This window comes from Zootoca vivipara, chromosome 15 (genome assembly GCF_965207765.1).
Source record: "Zootoca vivipara chromosome 15, rZooViv2.hap1.1, whole genome shotgun sequence".
Classification (NCBI taxonomy): Eukaryota; Metazoa; Chordata; class Lepidosauria; order Squamata; family Lacertidae; genus Zootoca; species Zootoca vivipara.
In genome coordinates this window covers 26076807-26102311 of record NC_142598.1, presented here as the reverse complement: position 1 = coordinate 26102311, position 25505 = coordinate 26076807, and the positions used below count along the sequence as shown (strand labels likewise).

General features: G+C 44.5%; 1 protein-coding gene across 3 annotated transcripts; it reads left to right on the top strand.

The window, feature by feature from the left end:
- Positions 1 to 4074: 4074 nt before the first annotated feature.
- On the top strand, positions 4075 to 12511 carry KLF4 (KLF transcription factor 4). 3 transcript variants are annotated; one of them, XM_035141182.3, is made up of 5 exons: positions 4075 to 4625; positions 4817 to 4937; positions 6791 to 7742; positions 7836 to 8000; positions 10893 to 12511. In XM_035141182.3, the coding sequence occupies exons 1-5, from the start codon at positions 4621 to 4623 to the stop codon at positions 11066 to 11068; spliced, it is 1419 nt and encodes a 472-aa protein (XP_034997073.1). In that variant the 5' UTR covers positions 4075 to 4620; the 3' UTR covers positions 11069 to 12511. The 3 variants fall into 3 exon arrangements, with proteins under 3 accessions (XP_034997073.1, XP_034997072.1, XP_034997075.1); XM_035141181.3 differs by having other exon boundaries at positions 4486 to 4625; positions 6791 to 8000; XM_035141184.3 differs by lacking the exon at positions 4075 to 4625 and having other exon boundaries at positions 6843 to 8000.
- The last annotated feature ends 12994 nt before the right edge of the window (positions 12512 to 25505 follow it).

The following is a 25505-nucleotide window of genomic DNA, read 5'->3' as shown; positions in this document are numbered from 1 at the left end:
CCAGGTTTTACAACATAATACTGTAACATAATGCACAACATGATGTACATAACATCCATTAAATGAAACAAGAAAATAAGGAGATTATTTAAATACAATACATAATACATAGCAAGCAATTGCAGCAATTGAAACTGGGATTTTTTAATGCTACGTGTGTCCTCTACCATTATTGCTGTCAACCAGGCTGGCAGCAGCTCTCCAGGATTTCAAACTTGGGGGTACCTGGGGGTTAAACCTGGGATCCTTATGCATACAGAGCACAGGGTGCTCTGCCACTTTGTTATGGTCCTTTCCGTTTTCTGCCTCTTCTATTCTCTCCCTTTCCCCTCCTACCCATCCTGAGTCAAGGGCTCTCCTTCCTTGGAGGCTTTTAAGCAGAGGCTGGATGGCCACCTGCCATGTATGACCTAGCTGAGATTTTTGCATTGTAGGGGGTTGGACTAGATGACCCCCGAGGGTCCCTTCTAACTCTACAATTCTACCGATTCAACAAAGGGCATCATTATCACCATCACCAAACTGGTCCAAGCAACTAAGGAGAACGTCTTGCGTACACCCCTGTCCTTTTGATTGGCAGCTAAGCTTCGCCTGGCCGGCTTCCGAGTTGCAGCACCCGATTCTGCAAAGCTCGCCGCGCCGATGGGAGGACGCCCGCCTGCCTGCCGCGCAAGAAGTTAGGCAGAGCCGCACAAGCTGCACAAACTCTGCAAAGAGGCGGGGGCGGGGGCAGTCCTGCCGAACGGGTTGAGTAACCCCGCCGGCGGGATACGGAGATGGCGTAAGGGAGCTGCCTGCTTCTGAGGCGGCCTTTCGAGAGCCTCGGGCGGCAGAGAGGCGCTCCAGGGCTGGCGGCTCTCCTCGGGGACGGGAAGAGCCGCATTTCCTGAGGGGAACAGCCTGCGGGCTGGGCTCTGGGGAGGGGTGGGAAGGTGCTTGGCCCCTGCTGCCCCCTCAGCTGTGAGGTAAACCTGCAACGAGCCCACGCTTTTCCCTCCGCAAGCAACGAGCCCCTCTCTCTTTCCTCCTGACGCTCGTGCCCTTGGTGCTCCGTGCGGGAAGGAGGGGGAGAGGAGCGGCGTCAGCTCTCGGCAAGGAGGCCAGGGCAGCTGAATGATGAGCCAAAGAGGAACCTGCACGGCACCTTTTCTCTGTCGGGGAGGGGGGGGAGAGACGCGATCACAAACATACAGAGAGAGACAGACGCGCACACAGGGGGAGAGAGAGAGAAAGACACACAGGGAGAGAGAGAGACGCGCACGCACACACAGAGAAAGAGACGGACGCACACACACACACACACACACACAGAGTGTGCAGCGCTGCTTCGCACTTTGTCAGCGCTGCAGCCGCCGCCACTTCCGAGCGCCAACCCGACCTGGCAGGCTTCCTCCTCCTGCCATGGCCGGCATTGCAGGAGCTGGGTCCTGCTGGCTTGTGCCCTCGGTGCTCCGTGCGGCACTGCTGCACGCTTTATCGGCGCTGCAGCAGCAGCCACCGCTTCCGGGCACCGACCCGACCCAGCAGGCTTCCTCCTCCTGTTGCAGCCAGCATGCTGGGTCCCGCTAGCTGGTTGGGGCGCTCAGTGGTCTTGCTCCGCACATCGCGGAAGTATGGCTTATTTTCGGGGTATGTCTTACATTTCTCAAATGATTAAAAACCCTGCCATGGCTTACTTTTTGACTACGTATTAAAAAGGGGGAAACACGGTAGAAGAGCAGTGAGGTGAGACCTGTCATACTTTAAGTATAGGCAGGTCCAAGCAGTACAAATGGAAAATGGAAAATCCTGCATTAACTGGGGCAGAACAGTGGTACCTCGGTTTAAGAACACAATTGGTTCTGGAAGTCTGTACTTAACCTGAAGCGTACTTAACCTGAAGCAAATTTTCCCATTGAAAGTAATGGAAAGTGGATTAATCCATTCCAGACGGTCCGCGGAGTACTTAAACTGAAGCGTACTTAACCTGAAGCGAATTTTCTCATTGAAAGTAATGGAAAGTGGATTAATCCATTCCAGACAGGTCCTCAGAGTACTTAAACTGAAAGTACTCAAACCGAAGCATACTTAAACCGAGGTATGACTACACAGAAAGTGTGACTTCAAATCCCTGTTACAGGTAGGTAGCCGTGTTGGTCTGGGTCGAAGCAAAATAAAAAAATTCCTTCAGTAGCACCTTAAAGACCAACTAAGTTTCTTCTGTTTCTAGTGTATCTGAAGAAGTGTGCATGCACACGAAAGCTCATACCAAAATATAAACTTAGTTGGTCTTTAAGGTGCTACTGAAGGAATTTTTTTATTTTGCTTCAAATCCCTGCTTGGCTATGAACTGCCCTGGGCAAATGTTTCAACTGAAACTCCCCTCGCCATTGTTGTTAGGGCAAAAATGGGATACAGTAGTTAGGAATTTGGGGGGGGGGGATAAGTGTAGGGAGGGTTTGCAATTCCAGTAAGCAAAGCAAGCAATATTTGACTGTCTCCCCTCGGGGTAGCGGCTGCTGGCCTAAGGTGACATTCGTTTTGTTCTTGTTCCTCTACACCAGGATGCAAAGGTGATGAATGAATGACAAGGCATCCTAGTGAATAGCCTGGCAATGGTGGAAAGGATGGGCAGGTGCCAAGGCTTAAGCCTGCCTGTAAGCCCTGTCCTTTGGGCTGCAAGCATTTCCCTCTAATTCAAAATGAACGGCAGGCAGCTCTGGCTGAGAGCATTACTCAGGGCCAAGCTAGACCTGAAACTGATTATGGGACTAATAATTAAACGTGTGTGTTTTATTTCTGTCCTGGAAATGGTAACCTGGGGATGGAGAGATTGGGGGGGGGGCAGGTGTCCTAAAATAAATGAACAAAATCCCTGTATAGGGAAGTTTTTTTAATGTTCAATGTTTTATTATGTTCTTATATATGTTGGAAGCCGCCCAGAGTGGCTGGGGCAACCCAGTCAGATGGGTGAGGTACAATTATTATTATTATTATTATTATTATTATTATTATTATTATTATTATTATTATTATTATACAGGATGTTCCTTATTTTCATCAGAGAAATGTTGGAGGATATAGAGTTATGCGACTCCTGAGCCAATGACACAAGTATTTATGTATATACAGGGAAGGAGATAAGTATATAGATACTATAGGAACGTGTTTTCTTATGTTTTCATACATGTTGGCAGACTGGCTGGGGCAACCCAGTCAGATGCATAGCTGCCAAGTTTTCCCTTTTCTCACGAGGAAGCCTATTCAGCATAAGGGAATTTCCCTTAAAAAAGTCAGATGGTCAGATGGGCAGAGTATAAATAACTATACTATTTTTATTTTCATATTTGAATAGAACGTCCCTATTTTCATCGGAGAAATGTAATTTTTTTTGGGGGGGGGGAATCACCACTTCTATAGCTAAACTCGACGAGTGAGGGAAATGCATTAAATCACTGCCGTCAATGGCCTTCCGCCCGCCCCCCCACAATAGAAAGGCGCCAGAGCTAACCCAGGAGAGGCACAAAAACTGAAGCTATGAGCCGCCCTTCCTTCCCATGCCGAGCTTCCTCACATCTTGTCTCCCTCTCCCCATATATATATTTATATTTGTGTGTGTGTGTTTTATATACTATTCTCCCTTCACGCACAGCAACCCCCACCCCCGAAGCCCTCAGGTGCGCGAGACGCCCGGGCGCTGCCGGCTGGCGCGCAACGGCTGAAAGGAGGCGCGCGCAGCTTGTATGTGGCGGGTGGGGGGGTGGGGGAATGGGGCAGCGCCTCTCTGCGACGAGCAGAAACACAGCGGCGGCTCTCGGCTGCCTCGCGGGCTCCTCCTCGCTGGCGTCAGCGCCGGGCGCGAGCTGCCAACCAGCTGCTCTGCTGACGTCACGGCCCATCCCTTGCTCTCTCTCTCGCTCGCTCTCTTCCTCCTCCCTCCCTCCCGCCGCCCCCACGTGCTGGACGGAGAGTAAAGTTTGTTGTTTTCTCCCGTCGCCCATAGCGACGCGATGCCGAGCCCCGCCTCTCGGGAGTGGGGGGTGGTGGGCGTGGCTCCCGCGGAGGTGGGCGGGGCGGGCGGGAGAGTTTATAAGTGAGCCTGAGGCGGGCGCGCGGCTTGACAGTTCGCAAAGGCCGCGGTCGGCGAAAGGAGCGGCGGTGGCGGCGGCTGCAGGAGCGGAAAAACCTGAGCGCGTGACGGGGAAAGAGAGAGTGCGAGAGAGAGACACCGAGGCAGCGCGCCGGCCCCGCCCGTCAGTTCGCCCAGCCAGCCAGCCAGGGAAGTGCGGCGGTGGCTGCGGGAGACTCCCGGACTCCCCTCATGGCAGCGGCGCGAGCAGGGAATCCCCGGGAACAGTCTCGCGCCTTCTTCCAGCCGCTGCTCGCGCTGCAATCTGGTGGAGCAGCTCCGTGGCGGGGCTGCTCCTCATCGTAGGAGAAGCCACCAGCAAGCTCGCCCTTCGACTTTTTTCTATATTTATATTTTTAAGTTTCTGGTTTGCTTTTTTTTGCAACCCAAAGGACAAAAGTTAACAACATCGCGTCGCAGCATATATAAATACATATACCTATATATCTATATATCACACTAATACTTCCATACTTCTGACCTCCGACCAAGCACCGGCCCTTGGCACGTTAATGAGGTGGGTGATGTTTCCCCTTTTTTCCTTTTTTTACCCCCCCCTCCCTCCCTTCGAGGATGCTTGGATCTGAACTTTGAGCATGCCAGAACCGAATTTGGATCATTTTCTTCTTTTTGATTGCGTTCTGTCTGTGGATGAACCCAGGGCTTCGCCAGTTTATTTCACCCTTCTCCCTTCTGACGTTTCCGCAGGCAGCCGCCCCACGGCGAATTTGACATGGCTCTCAGCGGCACCCTCCTCCCTTCCATCGCCACCTTCGCAGCGGGCACGGCCAGCAGGGAGAAAGCCTTGAGGCAAGCAGGTGCCAGTAACGTGAGTACACAACCGGGCAGGGCAGTTGCGTGAGAATGCTGGGGGGGGTGGTGGTTCTGCGGGATCAAACGAGTCCTGGAGGAGCTCAGCTCCCCCAGAACCTGCATTTTTGCTTTTAATGGGACATGAGAATGACCTTCGGCACAGGTGTGGAGTGCATTTCTTCCACCCAAAAGCGCACTGAAGAATCCCTCAAACTCCTGTACTGGTGGAATGGGATTCTAGGTTAGAGTTGTGCTTCTTAATGGGTTTGAGCCCCACTATTTTTATTTTTTATTTTTTTAAGCTAAAGCATTTGGTACTGGGGTGGGATGTTAGAAGATGGAGGAGAGATTCCTATACTGTAATAGGATGGAATGTGTGGAAGTTGATCAGGTCTCAACAGAGTTTGAATGAGACAAAATTGCAGTCTTGTTCGATAAAACCACGGTGAGGGTTTATGAAAAGGGAGCTGTTCCACCCTTTACAATTATGAAAACATACACATGGGGGGGGGGGAATGTTGTAATGTAAATGTATATCCTAACTGCAGCTGCGGATATGATCCCCACCTTTTAAAAAAAAAAAAGCAGTACTTTCATCTGACTTAGTCACATACAGTACTCTGTTGTTCCCTATACCCTCAGAATGCATGTAGGCACAATTTAGGGAAATGCTCTTACCTTCTGCAGGGGTGTAGCTGCTCCCTAAAGTTCAGTCTGTAATGTTGGGTGGTAGTGGGAGAGAGAAACTGGGATAGAAAGATCTGCTTTACCAGATCTGTGCTGCAGTAAATAAGCTGAAATATGCAGTGTATTGCAACCCAGAATCTTGGGTGTGGATACATATGTTTTAATACATGGGCAGCCTTGGGAAATACGCACACCTACTCATGTGCTTAGGTTAACTTTTTGTTCTCTTGTCTCAAGCTGATGGCTTGTACCTACAGCTGCTGTTGTATAATGCATGCTGCTTTAGAAAACGCCTACATGTGTTTAATATCAAATGCAGGCAATCTGATTAACATTGTACGTGCAGTTTTTGTTTGGTATTAATTTTTGTGCTCCTTCTCTTTTTTAAGTCATGTAAACTCATTGTTTCTCAGTAGTGTCTAAAATGTAACTTGGTTATAAGGGCATATATACATAAACTCAGGTATAGTCACATAAACACACATAAATTTGCTAACTAGTGCTTTTTTATTTTATCACCATGTCTTGTAACTTTTTGCAGGCAAGTTTTTGAGCAGACAATTTGAAAGTTAGACTTAAAAAATTGTTCCATCTAAACCTTGCAACTTCACGCTTTACAGTAAAAGTCCTGACAATCCTTTGAACCCGTAAATTAATATTACAGCGCCCCCCCCAAAAAAAAAACCACACCATGTAGCACAGAATGGAGAGGGGAAATGAAAATTCTCTGCAACATGCCGTGACTTGACAATTGCCTAGTTTGCCTTAAAAGCACATATATCAGAAGTCAAGAGACTCCCAATTTATCCCCCCCAAAAAAACCCGGCAGCGTGTGTTAAAGTATTTTCAACACATGCTAAAATAGGGGTTTGACTGACAATTTCCAGGGTTTCATTTCATAGTCCTGCAATTCTGCAGCTGATTGCATTGGGCCATACGACTACTGCTTTGAACAGACTGACAGGTTCACTTCAATCAGCAGAGGACTGTCCCTTGTTGTGTTGTGGCAACTCAGTTATCATGTCCCAAAGAGTTATCTGCGAAAGACTTCTCCCCCTGTTTTGGTGGTCGCCATGTTTTGCTCGTGCCTAGGTTGCGAAACTTGAAAGTTCAGTGTGCTTTCACCAGCACTGTTTTCTCCCTCTTTACCAACACCGTTTTTCCTTCTTTTTCTGCCCACAGAAGTGGCGGGAGGAGCTCTCTCACCTCAAGCGGATTCCCTCTGTGTTCACAGGACGGCCTTACGACCTTTCTTCTGAGCTGGAAAGCAGCACCACAATCAGCAGCAGTGGGGCTATGTCAAGGCGGGAGACGGAGGAGTTGAACGAGCTTCTGGACTTTGACTTCATCCTGTCCAACTCCCTGATGCCCCAGGAGCAGCCCACGGCTGCTGCCGCAGCAGTAGTAATCACCGCTCCTGGCCCCTCGCCCGCCGTCACGAGCAGCAACTGCCCAACAGTTACCACTTGCGACTTCACCTACCAACTGCAAAGGGGCGATCACACCGGAGGAGGAGGGGGAGCTATGCTGTACAACAGGGAGCAGGCCTCGGCTGCCCCATTCAACCTGGCTGATATCAACGACGTCTCCCCTTCCGGTGGATTTGTAGCTGAGCTGATGAGACCAGATCTGGACCCAGTTTATATGCAGCAGCAACAGCAGCAGCAACAGCAGCAGCAGCCATCCCCACTGGGCAGCCTGCATGGCAAATTTGTGGTGAAAGCCACCGTGAACATGGGGGAATACAACAACCACATCAGTGTTAGCAGCAAGAACAACCCAGCTGCTGCAACCTCCCCTTGTTCAGATGGACCCGTGCAGCCTCCTATTTATAACCACGTGCCCAGGATGTGCCAAAAAATCAAGCAGGAGGCTGCCCCTTCATGCACCATTGGCCAATCCCACGGGAATACTCAGAGGGCGCAGCAGCATGATTTCCCCTTGGGGCGCCCACTGCCTAGCAGGACTAACCCTCCCTTGACTCCAGAGGAGCTGATGAGCAGCAGAGACTGCCACCCCTCCCCGCAGGGCTTAAGTCACCCAGCTCTGCCGCTTCCTCCAGGCTACCACCCTGGCCCAGGATACCCTCCTTTTCTCCCAGAGCAGCTGCCACCAAGCGCGCTCCAGTATCAAGGTCAGTCTCACTATCTAAATGTTTTTGGAGAGCCTGTAAATATGCCTCGCTTGGTACAAGGCATGATGCTGACTCCGCCCTCTTCACCTCTAGAGCTGATGCCTTCTGGGAGCTGCCTCTCCGAAGAGACCAAGCCGAAGAGGGGGCGGCGGTCATGGCCCAGGAAAAGGACCGCCACACACACATGCGACTATGCGGGTTGCGGCAAAACGTACACAAAGAGCTCACACCTCAAAGCACACCTTCGGACCCATACAGGTAAGCCCTGCTCAACTGTGCTGCCAAGGTCCCAGGCATCCCTTATCTCAAAACCAAATCTCTATAGCCCCACATCAGCTGTGTAAAGGGTTTTATTGTTTTATTATTTTTGCACATCCCACCCTGCCTGAACTTAGTAGGGTTGTTGTATGTGGCTGGAAAAAAAGTTTTTCAGAGAGCTGGCATTTGTATGAGAAAGGCATGTTTGCCTGTGGTGCCATATGCATTTGCCCCGCTGTAGCTCTGTGCACCAGTTTTGCAAGTCTTCCAAAAGCTTGCGAAACTTGTTTGGTGATGATATGATGTTGGGACACACAAAAAAGGAGTCCGTATATGCTATATGCAGCGATGCCTCGTTCATTCCTCTTTTTAACTGCCTTGCTGTGCAATCCCATCCATGTTCACTCAGAAGTATCCCACTGTGTCTTGTAAGTGAGCTGCTGTGCTAATTGCGCCCTGCATCTCCATTAGTCTGAGAGAATCATCATTCTCATGTGCCCATGTGTACATCTTTTCTCACTCTCACCTCTGGTTAAATAGTTTTTGGTGGTTTTGGAAATATTAAAACCTGCCAACCTGTCTAATGGAGGCAAAAGCAGGATGAGGGTACACACCCTGAGCAACAGCACCACCCTCAACCATATTCTTTTTTCCCATCTTTTTCTTCTTTGGTGGGGTACCTTTGTCTTTGTGGTATCCATTTTAAATAGTTTCATTCCACCAGCGTATTAAAATATGCATGTCTGTGGCTGCATCCAAGATAAGAATTTAAATAGCAGGAGCCATTAAAATTTTGGCTTTGCTTACAGATCAGAGGAGTTCGTTAAAATGTCTCTGAATGATTCAGCCACAGCAAAGGAATTGTTTTGCAGACGTGCAAGATTTTCTTGCCTGACTCTGGCCATGTGGCTAGCTAATTACAAGGTAGCTAGAAGTCCAGAGTGAATTAAGCATGTTTATGCTGATAACGCCACTGAGGTGTTTCTTTTGGGGGAATGGAAATTGCAAATAGCCATAATTCATTTATTTTGTTGGACTTGTTGCTTCTGGTTAAATAGCTTAGTCTCATTTCGATTTTCTCTCAATCAACAAATGTTAGCTGATTGGCTATGATCTTGGAGACCAACTTCTAATTTGAGACTGTTTTGACTTCAGGGGAAGGAGGGCAGCCCTCCCACAAACTGTTATATTTAATTTCTCCTCAATTCTGTTGTATTAAACGGCTGCCAGTTAGCAACAGACTTGGTTAATTAGCTTCGGAAAACATCCAGTTCTGGATTTGCCAGCCAGCCATATAAAGTGATAAAAATAACCAACAGACTTAGTTCTTGCTGCTGAAGTTTATATGTTCATCTTACTATGAAATAATTTTTTACTCACAATAATTTACCCTGCTGCTTACCACGTTTACTTGGAAATTAAGTCCCCCAGTGGGACTTAAGTCCCCCAATGGGACTTAATTGTGAGTAAATATTATTTGAATGGCAGTATTTGTTTTTCAATTAAATTTGCCAGAACTTGAACATCTTTTCTAATTAATAATAATTCGACTCTCTTAAGAAAAAATGGGTGCTATGAGTTAAAGTATAGCAAGTAACCTGTAAGTTCATTGAAGACAGGCTTAGCTCTGAATAAGCAAGTTTAGGACTGCCTTGTAAAGTATTAATAGTGCTAACAGCCTGGTTTTTAACATACATACCTGGAAATAGATTCACTGATTTAAGTGGTGCTTTCACTTGTGTACAAGTATTCTTATTCTTATTATCAGCATCATCAACAACAATTATTACCATAGTTGTATTACTTATAAAATTGACTCAAAGTGACTTACAGGCATGATTAAAAATACTAAAGCTAGGGCATAAAGAATAAAGTTAGGACACTGTCAGCATGGTTAAAATATCATTGAACAACACTGTTTCAGTGTCTCCAAACTGCTTAAGAACATGGACTTTCAGAGAAACTTGTGATTGATGTCAATTTCCACATAAGTTCTTGGTTTGATTATATATTAAAAAAGGAAGGTGTTCATTAAGTTTAACAGTGAAGGACTGTAAATAGCTTTCCGTCGTTTTCTTTAGTTCCCTGAAAAGTGTGGTTGTAACAACAGTTTGATTGCTAAGCTTACCTGAATGGGTGCAGGTTTCCTTTGTAGTCTGAATACTTACATGCAACATTAATTTTGGAAGCAGTCAAGGAAGAGATCGAGAAACAATCATTGAAAAAAATGTATCTTAGATGTTTATGCTTCTAGATATGTCCTCATTTTATGTAGGCTGGTGACAGGTGTTAGTGTGCGAGAATTGGTGGTACAAGTGAGGCATTATTACCTGTAGTGAACACCAGCTTTGCAAACTAGTTTAATAATCCTAGTCCACAGATATTTTTGCTTGCCTAGTCATTTGTGATCAAAGGGTGGGGGGGCACAAAGTTTTGCAAAGTTTTCCGGCTTCTTTACCCAGAGGCAATTCTTATTAGCCACAGGTGGCTAGGTATGTGGGTACATTATTTGCAAGCCTGTTTGTTTTATGCCAATGTTCTTGGTCAAACGGGTTCTACAAGTTTTTAGAAAACCTGTGGAACTGTTGAAGAGGGATGATTGAGGGATAGGTGTACACACACCACGGAAAATGCTTCTTATATGCTTCAGCATTTTGGGGAAAGAAAACTATTGTCTCGCCAGCCAAATAAATATGTATGAGATTTTTTTCCCCTTTTCTAATTTGTTCAGCTATAGCGGCTAATGTGAAGCTATAATGACAATAGTCTGATCATAGGGGAAACGGTCTGTAACTGTGATTGCTGGAACAAACTTCTATTTATCGAATCGTATGATGCACCTATATCTGTGAAGGATGCAGAAGTAATTGATATGGTTCTTTATTTCTGAAGGTGAGAAGCCCTATCACTGTGACTGGGAAGGTTGCGGCTGGAAATTCGCCCGCTCTGATGAACTCACGCGTCACTACAGAAAACACACGGGGCACCGCCCGTTCCAGTGCCAGCGGTGTGACAGAGCGTTTTCCAGGTCTGACCACCTTGCCTTGCATATGAAAAGACACTTTTAAACAGGACGTGGTGAACTTTTTCCTTTACTGCCATGAGAGATTCAGTATTTGACAGCACAAAAGACTGTCTTCCGCCAGAGGGGAGAACTCCACTTTAAAGCACTACAAAGAACCCCAGCGAGGTCTTTCCAAAAAGAAAGTGTGGAAATGAACGGACAATTAAGAAAAGACGAGACAATTGCGGAACTTTTATAGGGGGACAATGACTGGATCTTGTATCGTCATTCCATTTTTTTTAATTGAAAAATCTGACTTGAATCTTTCTGGATTACAGAATGCCAAGGATTGACTGGAAGTCAAGGATATCAGGGTTAAAACGAAACTGTTGAGGGTGGGGAGAATGGGAGATTACGTAGGGAGACGATGGGTGAAGACAGGTGTAACGTTATAGAGTGGTGGGGGCTGTTCAGCTTTGGCAGTTTCTTCATCTCATTCAATCTAAATGACTCCCCCCCCCCCTACTTTGCCAAGGTTGAAGTCCAAAAAACATGTTTGTGCAAGGTTGCCACAAAAGCTAATGCTGTTCGGCTAATGTGCTTGTGACTTCAGAGACACCTCTCTCTCTCTTTTTTTTCTTTGCCCACTACCCAAATTCTTCAAGCAATTTTGCAACAGTTCTAAAACTTTCATTATTATTTTTTAAGGAGAAGAGAGGATGTGTGAAGGTACAACTTGAACTTAACATTTTTTTAAGCAAGGAATGTGGGGGGAAAGGGACAAAACTGACACCAAACCTCACCATTTAACTTCACAAAGGATGAATGTCGTGCAAAGTGGGGGAAGAGGATGGGGGAGGTTGGCTCACACCATGGCTGAAGAATCCACTGTGACTTCTCTTTAAATGCTATGTCTGTCTTCACCCTAAATTCCCTTAAGATTTATTTTCAATGCAATATTGTAAACATGTTGTAGTCTTGCAATTTCTTTTTCCTTTCTTAAAAAAAAAAGCCATTACTAAACTTTGTCAAATGAGGAAGAAGAAATTCAGGTACAGAGTTAAGGTTAAAAGTCTATTTTCATGGTGCTGAATGACTTTTGGTTCTTAAGGTACCAAAAATGCCAAAGTTCTCAACTGCTGCATATTTGACAAGGAAATACGTTTGTCTTCCGATCTACAGTTAATGATGACCTAAGTCAGGTTGATAAACCTGGCTTATTTGTGTTTGTCTCTCTTTTAATCTTCTATGCAGACAGTCTGTAATGCACTGTGGTTTCAATGTGCAATAATTTGTACAATGGTTTATTCCCCAATATGCCTTAAGCAGAACAAATATTTTTTTCTATATGGTTCTTTACATAATAAATATGTAATATAAATTTAAGGAGACTTCTATTTTGTATATTTGTAAACTATGAAGTGAAAAATGAACATTTTGTCAGAGTTTGTATTTTGCATATTCATTTTTGCCGAAAATAACTTTTAAATAAACCTATTTTATCTGAGTGCCTTTTCTTTCTTTCTGAATCATGCTGCATTTAAAGAGCTGCATTTAATCAGTGTTTTAAAGAACAGTAGTGCTTACTCTCTAGCTCTATGCATGTTTATTCTTATACAACCCCTGTCGAGTTCAATGAAGCTTACCCCTAAAGGAAATTACTCTAGGCCGAAATTCAGTGGATAATTATTATGGATAATACTGGCTTCATTTTTTCCCATATTGTTGTTTCCTTAAAATAACCCTGACCATTAGTTTAACCCTGGAGAGCCAGACATGCTTAACTGGGTATCTTTAATACTGATAACCCAACCAAATAATTAAAGTAGAAGCAGAAAATGAGATCAGTAGGTCAAAGTTGGCTGGTAGTTCCAAGGTAACAATATTGCTTAGCACTTTGAGTAAAGTGTTTGATTTGTGTACGCCATTCCTCAACGATAACCCTGTAAAGCAGACCCGTGTTACCATCTTGCTGATTGGGAGCTGAAGAAAATGCATTCCTTGAGGCTACCACCTATAATATGTGTTAGGGGAAAGATCTGAAGCAGGGATTTTCCTGCCTCTATTACTTGATCTCTTAGTCACTACGTTGTACTACATCCTAAGCAAGATCTTGGCAAAAGTGGGATCAGGCCCACACTATGTTGCCATTAAAAAGCATTTTCTAACCTTTAAATCTGCTAGTTAGGCTGTTGCCTTTCTACCTTACAAGTATATACAAGTGGCGATTCATTTCACCGCGAATTTCAGATCATATTTCCTAGTTGCTGATAAAGCAAGAATAAGTAGAAACTTAATATCGAGCGTTCCTCAGGAATGCCGTATTCACTGTTTGACATTTACGTTTTATTTGAATATTATTCACTTGGCCGAATTTCACGGCACCTCCCTCCCCCATAAGTAAATTTGGATTTGAAAATACTTGTGTTCCCTTGTGGGGTGTTTTTTCTTTTGATTTGAATACATCTTTACATCAGAGGTTGGAGAAAAGCTTTGGATATATTTTTTTTTTCTTAGAAATTGTTAGTCATCACAGTAAACAGGTAAGTGCATTAAAGTGAGCTTATTCAGGAAAACTCATTCCCCCCCACCCCCCAAGATTCATTTGGGTACTTGCTTCTCTGCCCTGCTCAGAAACTTGGGGTTATCTCATTTTATCCTTGCCTCACTAACTTGTGAAATAGGTCAGTATGAGAGAATGGTAGGCATAAGCTTTGTGGCTAAAGGAGGTGATTTGAAGCAGAGATTATTTGCAAAACAGTATGTCAGTTTGTAGGATGCAGGTGGCGCTATGGTCTAAACCACTGAGCCTAGGGCTTGCCGATCAGAAGGTCGACGGTTCAAATCCCTGCGACGGGGTGAGCTCCCGTTGTTCAGTCCCAGCTCCTGCCCACCTAGCAGTTCAAAAGCACATCAAGTGCAAGTAGATAAATAGGTACCGCTCCAGAGGGAAGGTAAAGGGCATTTCCGTGCACTGCTCTGGTCTGCCAGAAGCGGCTTTGTCATGCTGGCCACATGACCCGGAAGCTGTCTGCGGACAAATGCCGGCTCCCTCAGCCTATAGAGCGAGATGAGCGCCGCAACCCCAGAGTCGTCCACGACTGGACTTAACTGTCAGGGGTCCCTTTACCTTTATGTCACTTTGTAAGTATCTTAATGAGTTTCATCCCAACCTATGTAGCTGACGATAGATGCATATTAGCGGGTGCCCAGGGACCCAGGTGGCGCTGTGGTTAAACCACTGAGCCTAGGGCTTGCTGATCAGAAGGTCGGCGGTTCGAATCCCTGTGACGGGGTGAGCTCCCGTTGCTTGGTCCCAGCTCCTGCCAACCTAGCAGTTTGAAAGCACATCAAAATGCAAGTAGATAAATAGGAACCGCTACAGTGGGAAGGTAAACGGTGTTTCCATGTGCTGCTCTGGTTTGCCAGAAGCGGCTTTGTCATGCTGGCCACATGACCTGGAAGCTATACGCCGGCTCCCTCGGCCAATAATGCAGATGAGCGCGCAACCCCAGAGTCGGTCACGACTGGACCTAATGGTTAGGGGTCCCTTTACCTTTACGGTGCAATCCTATGCATGTTTCCTTAGAAATGGGGCTTCCATCCTGTAAATGTGTTTGGAATTGGTGCCAGAGGAGCCCATCTGAAGTATGGTAGCAAAAGAAAGATGACTGAACCCATGTTACACTGCTATTGACTATCAGTCTGAAGGATTTGGGGTTCATACTGCAGTTGAAGGGTCCCAATGGGCAAGATTTGTATGTCTTTGCACCATTTCTTCTTCTGATCGAATAAACACGCTCTTGCAGTTATTGGTTGCTTTGTGGGAGACCACTCAACTCTCTGCCTTAGCCCAAACTAAGGAGGAGTCTCAGAGCTGCTTTCTCTTCCTGATAATTTGGACCCTGCCTTCTCGGGTTCAAAACTTTCTATACCCTCAGCTGCTCACACATTTCTGAACCTCTAGGGTTGCCATCTTCTCAAAAGTGAAAATCGGGACAGAGTTGTTGAGCTTTTTTTTTTCCAAATATTATTATTTTTGAGGGTTGTTGAGCTTCCAAAGAAATCATTCCTTTGGGGGCATTTCTTTGATTGTTTTTAAAAATAAAAATAGCCTAACTTGCCATATATCTGGGTTTTCCCAGACATTTTGCTGTTTTAGCAAAAATCTGCCCAGGTGCCATTTTTCTGAGCGATTACCGGATGTGTCCAAAAAAAACCTGGATGTATGGCATCCATGGCCTTTTATCCTCACAAAGGTTCTGTGAAGTACAGTGGTACCTCTAGTTACGAACTTAATTCGTTCCGGAGGTCTGTTCTTAACCTGAAACTGTTTTTAACTAAAGGCGTGCTTTCGCTAATGGGGCCTCTTGCTGCCTCTGTGTCGCCGGCACACAATTTCCATTCTCATCCTGGGGCAAAGTTCTCAACTGGAGGTAACTCTTCCAGCTTGGCGGAGTTTGTAACCTGAAGCGTTTGTAACCTGAGGTGTTTGTAACTCGAGGTACCACTGTAGGTTGAACACAGAGAAAGAGTTCCAAAAACACATTTAAATGAACTGGGTTTTGAAGTCTCAACCTACTTTCTCCCTTGGTCAAGTTCGTGACAGGAAACAGAGCTTTTGGGTAGGCACAGTATATTGCTGACTCTCCGAAAACTTCGTGCATGGAGCTATCAAATCTGCAGACCCACTTCATTTACTGAAAGATAAACATGTTGGCATAAAATGCAGCAAGACATTTAAATAATTTCACGAAGCAAAGTTAAATGGTGGTCTCTTCAAATCCAGTTGGGTAGAGAAACTAGTTCGGATGCACTGTTGAGGAACAAGATACTTATCTGTGTGGCTGTAGTGAAGTGCAAGAGGATTCTTGCTCATACATTGAAGTGGATTGTTTTCTTAGTGCTTTTTAAATAAAAAAATTTAAAAAATCTGGAGACAGATGTTTGTTAATGCAAACGATATGTGCATTATTTCCTGGCTGTCGCATTCTGCCGTAGCTTTGTATTTGTCGAAAAGTATTTTTATTGCATTCCCCCCAATCTTAAAACAACGCTTCGCTATATTTTTGCCCCCCCCCCCCGGTGGCAAAAGCTATTTCCCACTTAAAGAGTGTGACTTTGTTAAAAATGAAACGCGAGTCCAAGAAGTTCAATATCTTAATTATTTCATTGTGCCTTTAAACTTCGTTTTGTTGTTTTTTTTGGGGGGGGGAGCTGCAGCACATTGTTTTGGGCAAATGCCAGCTAACACTCCTTAATGCGTGTAAGACAACCCTTCGTAGGGAGATCTTGTTTTTTTAGGAGTTCTGCAGGCACGGGAGAAGAATATCCACACAAGCAGTTGTAATTTGAAAAGGCAGGTGTAGCTAAAAATAGCATACTGTGTTAGCCACCTGTTCTATTATGTGCTATGGGTCCTGGAGCTAAAAAGATAATCAACAGAACTAAGAGAACAATATAGCTGCAGCAAATGCAACGTTTCAGAGCATGCTTTGGGAAAGGGGTTTTTTTCTGCATGCAAATTTATAAAAACTCATTTAGAGCCCAGATGCAATAGGGGGCTCCTTCAGTTAAGCAAGATCCTTAACTAAAGGCTGGTTCTTGCATGACTCCAGCTGAAAGTATGAACAGGCTCGATTTGAAAGCAACACACATTGTGTTGGGGGCGAGATGAACATCCTGCCTGCGGTGATGGCTTGTCACTTGCCGTTCCACTGTATTACAACCACCACAAGAAGGGGAAGGCAAAGCAGTGCCTGGCCCCCACTAAGTAAGAAAAAGGGGCATGGCCTGTCTTCTCTCTCTTCCCCCTCATCCATCCCACAGCTACAGCCTGTGAGCATTGCAAGTATAGCTCTCATGTAAATACTGTACTAGATTCCTCTATGTAGACAGGTGTCACAAGCTGTTGGATTGACTGATAACCCAGAGCGACATATAGCAGGGAAATGAGCCATGTGCCACCTTTATACCGGTAGTACTCTGGTGGCACAATGGGTCAGTGCCTCTGGCTCTTAACCAGAAGGTTGATGGTTTGAGCCCACCCAGGGGTTGCTGTGAGGAGGATTCCTGTACTGCAGGATTAAAGACTGGAGAACTGAGAATATGAAATTGACAGATTTGTCCATCCCTAAGGACAAGCCATGAATCTCTTAGATTGAACTAGATGACCCTTGGGATCCCTCCCAACTCTATGATTTCATCTGTTTGTTTTCTTATTGCATTATTAAGCACCCTACTTATTATATAGTAAAGGAAGAGTTGTAATATTACAACTGGGAGGTAGGCAAACAAATTAGTCCCATTTGCATTACATGAGATGCCGTACTATCATTGTGGCTGCATGCAATTTGTCCCGTTGAATCTAATAGACTCAAGGCTTGTCCTTAGGGATGGACAGGTCTGCCCATTTCATATTCTCAGTGAGTTTTCCAGTCTTTAATTTCCTGCAACAGTTTTTGGGGGGAGAATTAAAGTTCCCACAGAAATCCATCAGTATATTAGTGTGTTTTTCTCTTAATATACATGTTGTAGACTATTTTACCCCCATGTACTTTTTTGCAAGCAATTTACCCTAATGTGTGTGTAATAATATAAGGTAAAGGTAAAGGGGCCCCTGACCATCAGGTCCAGTCGTGTCCGACTCTGGGGTTGCGGCGCTCATCTCGCTCTATAGGCCGAGGGAGCCGGCGTTTGTCCGCAGACAGCTTCCGGGTCATGTGGCCAGCATGACAAAGCTGCTTCTGGTGAACCAGAGCAGCACACAGAAACGCCATTTACCTTCCCGCCGGAGCGGTCCCTATTTATCTACTTGCACTTTGATGTGCTTTCGAACTGCTAGGTGGGCAGGAGCTGGGACCGAGCAACGGGAGCTCACCCCGTTGCAGGGATTCGAACCGCCAACCTTCTGATCAGCCAGCCCTAGACTCTGTGGATAATATATATGTTTAATAATATATATGTTTTTTAATGCATATTTCCCCCCTAATTTATGCATTTATGTACATAGTGTTTGTTTTGGAAACTCCATCACAGAATTTGTCAAAGTGTGAATTTTGACGGATAGATGTAGTTTGGTTTGTGCAACGTTTTGGGAAGCTCAAATTTGGTAAAGGTAAAGGGACCCCTGACCATTAGGTCCAGTCGTGACCGACTCTGGAGTTTTGGCGCTCATCTCACGTTATTGGCCGAGGGAGCCGGCATACAGCTTCCAGGTCATGTGGCCAGCATGACTAAGCCGCTTCTGGAGAACCAGAGCAGCGCACGGAAACGCCGATTAAAGCATGTCTTAGCAAACATTCTCCCTGATGCAAAACAGAATGAGCAATGCCTCTTCTATAACAACTCATATCCTGTGCTTTATATATTATGTATTTTTTATTAAAAAGAATGAAAATCACCAGGTTAATAAAATTAAGATAGAGATTAAGATACCAGATTATATTGATGGATTTGTTTTTAATGGATTAACCGGCAAGGAATTGCAATACTAAACTAAATAAATATCTGTTGGTGCCTCTTTTTAGTTTCAGTTTGCAATCCTGATTCATCTGCCCCATGCCTTAAATAACATCAAGGTTATAAAACGCTAACCTTTTATACCAACCAGTCCCTGGGAATCCCAAAACTCAGAGCACGTTTTTGCAAGGACAGTTGAGCTTTATCACTGCATGATGACACATGCCTGTTTGGAAAGCGCCAACTTTTTAAATTCAAGGGGAAAGCAAGAAACCCAAGGCAATGAATAGCATTGCTCTTCATTAAACTTTCCTCTGTGTCTGCTACAAAGTCTGGAGAGAGGAACCCCGTGTGCATTAAAACAATTTAATTATTTGTAACTCAGCATAAATGCCTCTGGCACTCCCCCGCTAGGCGAAAACGCTCAGTCTTAATAAGATCAGCTTCTTTTCTAGTGGATCCATTACTCTTGTGAAGAGAGGTTCCTGCTGCTATTGACGTGAACCGAAAAGACTCAATTAAGCCGGTGTGAATCACTCGCTGTATCTAATTCTACTTCAATGAGTAAAGAACAAAGAAAAGCATCAGTACAAGACTATGCTATGTAGGGAAACACGAGAGCTTGGGAGGATTAATTAGATAATAGGTCTAACTGACGGAAGAGTTTGTTTGTTTGCTTTAAACCCACAAAAGCTAGCTGTTGAACAAGGGAGTCATTCAAGGGCGCCAAGCCACCGTCCCACTCCCATTTCTCCAGCTCCACGCAACTAGCACTTGTATTTGTTGCTAACACGCCGGTTCCAAACACCAAGTAACTGCTACCACAATCAAATGAACCTATTTACAAGGCAAAGGGTAAAGGTAAAGGGACCCCTGACCGTTAGGTCCAGTCGCGAACGACTCTGGGGATGTGGCGCTCATCTCACTTTATTGGCCAAGGGAGCCAGCGTACAGCTTCCGGGTCGTGTGGCCAGCATGACTAAGCCGCTTCTGGCAAACCTGAGAAGCGCACGGAAACGCCGTTTACCTTCCCGCGGGAGCGGTACCTATTTATCTACTTGCACTTTGACATGCTTTCAAACTGCTAGGTGGGCAGGAGCTGGGACCGAGCAATGGGAGCTCACCCCGTCGCAGGGATTCGAACCACCGACCTTCTGATCAGCAAGCCCTAAGCTCTGTGTTTTAGACCACAGCGCCACCCACGTCCTACATTTACAAGGTATAATGGCCAAAATACGGCAAGCACCTTTGGAACTCCCTGCCTATGCACCGTCACTGCATGCTTGCCAGAAACATTTGTTTCTGCAGGCCTATGTGATTTGGTTCCTCCTGAATCAGTTTTTGATGTTTCCATTGGGTTTTGTTGCTTTCAGGTATATATATACTTTCAGGTATATATATATAACCACATAAGTGTTTGCCTCTTTGGGCTCCTATCGAAGGAAGAGCAGTAAATAAATCTAAATCTAATGAATAAAAGAAGTTCAATTAAAAAAGGAACAGATCTCTTTGCTTTAAAAAAGTGGGAGAAAGTTGATGATGATCCTAGGTTGGTATCATTGCTGTAGTTGTAATTAGGTATAGGTATATAAAAACCTAAAACAAATGCTACTAATATTGGCCACGTTCAGGAATCAGACTTTAAACTTAGCTGAGAATCACTCCCTTCCAAAAGAAACTCTCTATCCCATGCCCCCCATCTGTCTGTCCCGTCCTCCCCTAAAATCTGATGTGAGTCATCTGCAGGCTTCTGGAAGGATTTGCCAAAACACTTGAAGATAAAAGAACCACCTTGCCACTGATGTGGAGACACATGCCACTAAATAAAATCTAAGAGATGTGATGTGCAGGAAGTTTCTGTGGCACTGCAAACAACAGATGCATCCACACCTAAAAACTAGAGTGTCACAGTAAAAGAGTGGTTCTCAAACTTTTTCTCTCTGGGCCACGCTTTCAGAATAAAAATTTGCTTGTGCCACACCAATTTATTATTATCGGTAAGAAATACACTGGAAAATGAAAAGAAAGAATTCTGAGCAGTGGTTGATTTACAGCACAGAACAAAACTGCTTTATGATATGACTATATAGGACATCCAGAAACTATAAAACAAAAGCAGCCACACAAAAAACATGAATCATTCTCACAATACAGTATAATACTGGTTGTCCCTGAATCTTGCCATCCTCTCCTTCCACGCCCTTTGAGAAATGATGCAGTAGAGGCATACACGCATCACAATATTTGGTTCAGACACCAATTCAAAACACTCCAGTTCTATTCGGGTTTGAATACCAATCCCAATTCAGAAAAACGAAGCTTTGTACCAGTCACTATTATATGGATTTCCCAACAGAAGGGGGATGCCCAGAAGGCTTAGGAAGAACAGCTATAGAGCTGCTGCTACTTCTCTCCAAAATCCACTGCCTGAGGTGGTCACCACATTTTGCCCAATGGCAGGGCCGGCCCTGCACATGTAAGAAACATATTTGGGGCGAGGGTGGGTGAATCATGGCTGTATAAAAGAAATCGTGACCAGGCCTAATGAAACGGTGAGCCTCTCTTTGTTGCAGAAACAGCAGTTTGCAGATGCATTTGTGCGGTTGTTAACAAGCAATTAAAGTTTAAGAAACCCCAAGCACATTTCACAGAAGAGCTCATGTCAGATTGCGAGGCCGATAACGAGAAAATGTGCTGCATCGACTGAGCCATCGAGCTGCAGCTCAGAAACCTTTTTTGCATAATTTTGTTTTGGACTCGGCAGGCTTGATTTCGATGCATGCTAAGGCTTGCTAAATCCTGTTAGTCGGGTTCCGCGCTATTAAGGTTTCAGACATTCAATGAAAATGCAGTCTCTTTACATCGGCAGAGTCCTTTCCTCTCCTGTGTTGTAAAAATGCAGTTACATGCATTGCGCGAGGTCACGGGCAACTCAGAAAACACACTTCCTTCTCATGAGGAGGATTGCGACAGACTGGAAAGTAGGGTATTAATATCTGAATTGATCACAAAACAAAATCACATTGTGTTCATGGATAAACAGAGAGCACCTTCCAGCTGATGTAATAAACAGTGTCAGCATTGCTGCCTGCTCGCTTTCCCTCCAGAAGCATCTGGCTTATGGAAGCAGAGAGGAAAAAGAATATTTTTGTAGCTTGCAAAAAAAAAAGTTATTCTGTGCATAGCTAAGCTATGGAACTCCCTCCCACAAGACGCATGATAGCCACCAACTTGGATGGATTGGACAAATTCGTGGAAGATAAAGCTTTCAATGGCTACTAGCCAAGATGGCAATGCTCTGCTATGGGAGGGTGTTTCGCAAGATGGGTGCCACTGCCGAGAAGGCCCTCTGCTTGGTTCCCAGTAACCTCACTTTTCACAGTGAGGGAACTGCCAGAAGGCCCTCGAAGCTGGACCTCAGTGTCCGGGCTGAACAATGGGAGTGGAGACGCTCCTTCAGGTCTACTGGGCCGAGGCCATTTAGGGCTTTAAAGGTCAGCACCAACACTTTGAATTGTGCTTGGAAATGTACTGGGAGCCAATGTAGATCTTTCAAGACCAGAGTTATATTGTCCCAGGGGCTGCTCCCAGTTGCCAGTCTAGCTACCACATTCTGGATTAGTGCAGTTTCTGTGTCACCTTCAAAGGTAGTCCCATGTAGAGCGCATTGCAGTAGTATAAGCGGGGAGATATCCAAGACACGTACCACTCTGGGAAGAAGCTGCGCAAGCAGGTAGGGCCTCAGCCAGCGTACCAGATGGAGCTGGTAGACAGCTGCCGTAGACACAGAGTTGACCTGCGCCTCCATGGACAGTTTCTTATGCTTTAAGGCTCCCTTTGTTGTAACTTCCTTGCTACTCTTTGGTGAACGACGTCAGGTACAGTTGGAGGGCAAGTCAGCCACCAACATCACTAGATAGGAGAGCACCAAGAGAAGTTACAGGCACTTGAAGGCTTCTGAAGCCATGGAGAATTAATTACCTTGCAACATCTCACAGGTGAAAATGTGAACTTTTTTTGTGTGCATTTATGACACCTCTTCTCTCATATCAAGAATCACCAGTAACTCTGTCCCCATGCTATTGTGTATTTCTAATGCCTGCTTGCTCTTCAATATTCTGTTTCTATTCAAAGCGTTTACATTTTGCTCTTCAGCTAGGAAAGTTCCCAGTAGTAGCACAGTGGTGGGCAGTCCAAAAGGTCAGGGCACAAAAGGAAAAAGAGATGAGGAGGAAAGAGGAAAACAAGCAAACTCTTAAACAAGGAAATTATTGGCGTTACAAGGTTCTTCTGATGACCAGCTTGGATATAAACAGAGGCTAGTGGGGTGGGGGACATATTCACGTTCATTAATACTGCATTCATTTCCTCTACATTACAATAACCTATCCCTTGCTGATTTAAAAGCAAAGAGGGTGTGTGCATTACTTTCATTAAAGATATACTACAAAAACAAAACCATCCTAAAATGTATTATCAACAGTTTCAAAATAATCTTCCATCAGCTAAATTGTGTGCCAACAATTGCTGAGCCCTGGCACAATTTAATCCCAAGTCAATATGCATTCTCTTTTACATACATCCAATTTAACTCGAAAATTGGAAGTACAACAAGCAACATTTCTTAAGATTCCAGAGGTCCTCCCCAAATGGAGACATGGATTAACCAAGGACTTGTACCAGGAAATAGGGAATGTCCTGGATAAATAAGAGGACGCGTGAGAGATGAGTTTGTAAAGCCATTCTATCAACCAGGGTCGAACAACTGATGCCATTTGCCTGCTGTTTTAACTGTAAGCGCTATGCAACAGGATAATGGCCTAGAGCAGGGCCTTCTCCGTCGTGGCCCCTCAGTTTTGGAACTCCCAAGAAAAGTCCCTCTAAGCCTGAAACTTCAGACACTTAGGAGGAAGACAAAAACATTCCTACACCAACTAGGTTGAGTCAGGAGGCCATTATAATTAACAAAAGCTCTCATTGTTGGTGTTATACCTTGATGTGTTTATTATTATGTGGTTACCAGCGCTGCTTTCATGTAATCGCTTGTGCTAGCCTGTTTGGACCTTCACGCAGGAGGGAGAAAGAGGGAGATAAAATGTTATTAATAAGGAAATAAAAATGCAGTGTTGTAATCGGGAGTAAGAGTCGTATCCTACAAGTCATTGCTTGAGTTGAATGACTTCCGCTCAGCAGATCATTCTCCCTCTTTCCTTTTATCCCCCCCCCATGCACTCCCCCTCCCCCACATCTCCCAAATTCTTCTCAGAGGGAGTCCTCTAACCATCCAGAACAGATTTGGGGTGTGGAGGTGGGAAGGAGAGGAGTTCTGTTATATGAGTGGAAGTTGGAAGTTGGAACCAACTCTGAGTAATAACAAAAACGGGGAGAGAAAAGAGGCTATTTTCAGCTACTAGATTTTAATTGCACCTAGAATGGGCCTACGGATAAAAAGGGGAAATCTGATGGGAGAAGGAGGCCATCTGAAAAGGACCCTAGAAGACATTTTATCATGCTTTGTGGACATGTAAAAAAAGCCAAGAAATATTGGATATACAAATACACACACTGTTACGGAGAATTTTGAAAATTAACTTTTGACTGAAACAGAACCCTTCCTATTGGGCCTTGTGGATATGCAATTAGAAAAGGACTATGGAACTTGGTTTCAATATGCAATTACGGCGGCGAGACTTTTAGATGCACAAAGATGGAAAGAGTCATCATTACCAACAATGGAAGAATTGTTGTTAAAATTAACAGACTTAGTTGAGATGGCAAAAATTGGCATGTCTAATCAGAGAAAAGTCTTTGTTAACATTTACTAAAGATTGGAAATCTCTCGCAGAAGAAGAAAATGAAATAATGGTAGTTGGATTTGAAGATTGAAGATAATGTTTGTTTATAGAAAGTGGTTTTGTTGGGTATATATTGGATTGGACAAAGTGAATACTGTTTTTATATAGCAGACAAATGAAGAATCGGAAGTTCTTTAGTTTTTGAACTTTTTTCCCCTTTCTCATTTAAGCTCTTTTCTATCTCCTTTTCTGTATATCTCTCTTTCTCTCCTTTTCTCTTCTATTTTTTTCTTATTTAGATTAATGTTGGATAAAAAAAGATATTTGATATTAAGTTTTGTATTTCTCCTTATAAACGCTAATAAAAATTATTTAAAAATAAAAAATAAACAATGGGTATGGGCACCAGCAAAAAAGAAATAAAAATAAAAATGGCAAGGCCCCTAGAAGAAAGTCGGAAGTGTTTCCATGTTACATCTATACAATCTGTACCTTGGTTCTTGAACGCCTTGGTACTCGTACGTTTTGGCTCCCAAACGCCGCAAACCCGGAATTGAGTGTTCCAGTTTGCAAACATTTTTTGGAAGCCGAATGTCCGACGTGGCTTTTGCAGCTTCCAATTGAGTACAGGAAGCTCCTGCAGCCAATTGGGAGTGGCGCCTTGGTTTTCGAACATTTTCGGTAGTCAAACGGACTTCCAGAATGGATTACATTCAAGAACCAGGGTACAACTGTAATTCAGAAAGACACAGGTGTTGTTCATCGCCCCAAACACACAATTAATCAGCAGTAGGAACCAGCATGCAACTAGCAAGCCACACATTCTAGAAGCTGGAGTTTAAGAACCTGGGAGCCTGTACCCAAATGGTATTGATCCTATTTGTACTGCAGATCAGAATGCTCCTATGGGTCTCTGCATGGCTCACAGCATAATATGGCTTGGCACAAGCAGCGCTAGGATGGATTTGGGCAAGTCAGTGGTAGGTCTATGGCCAATCAAGATGGAATCTGGTGTATTAGATGTGAAGTCTGGCACAACCTGGTGTTTATTGATTTTTCGGACTGTGGGTCAAATTGCAATTGTTTTCAAGTCTGTTGCAGGGAGAACCTCAAAAAAGGAGGGATTTCCATGTTCAAGGTCACTCTTTAATGGTATACTTAAAATAATATTTTAATTACTTTAATAGTGTGCATGTCTCTTCTTTGACAATACATTTACTTAACAAAACAGTTCTACAGGTCAGA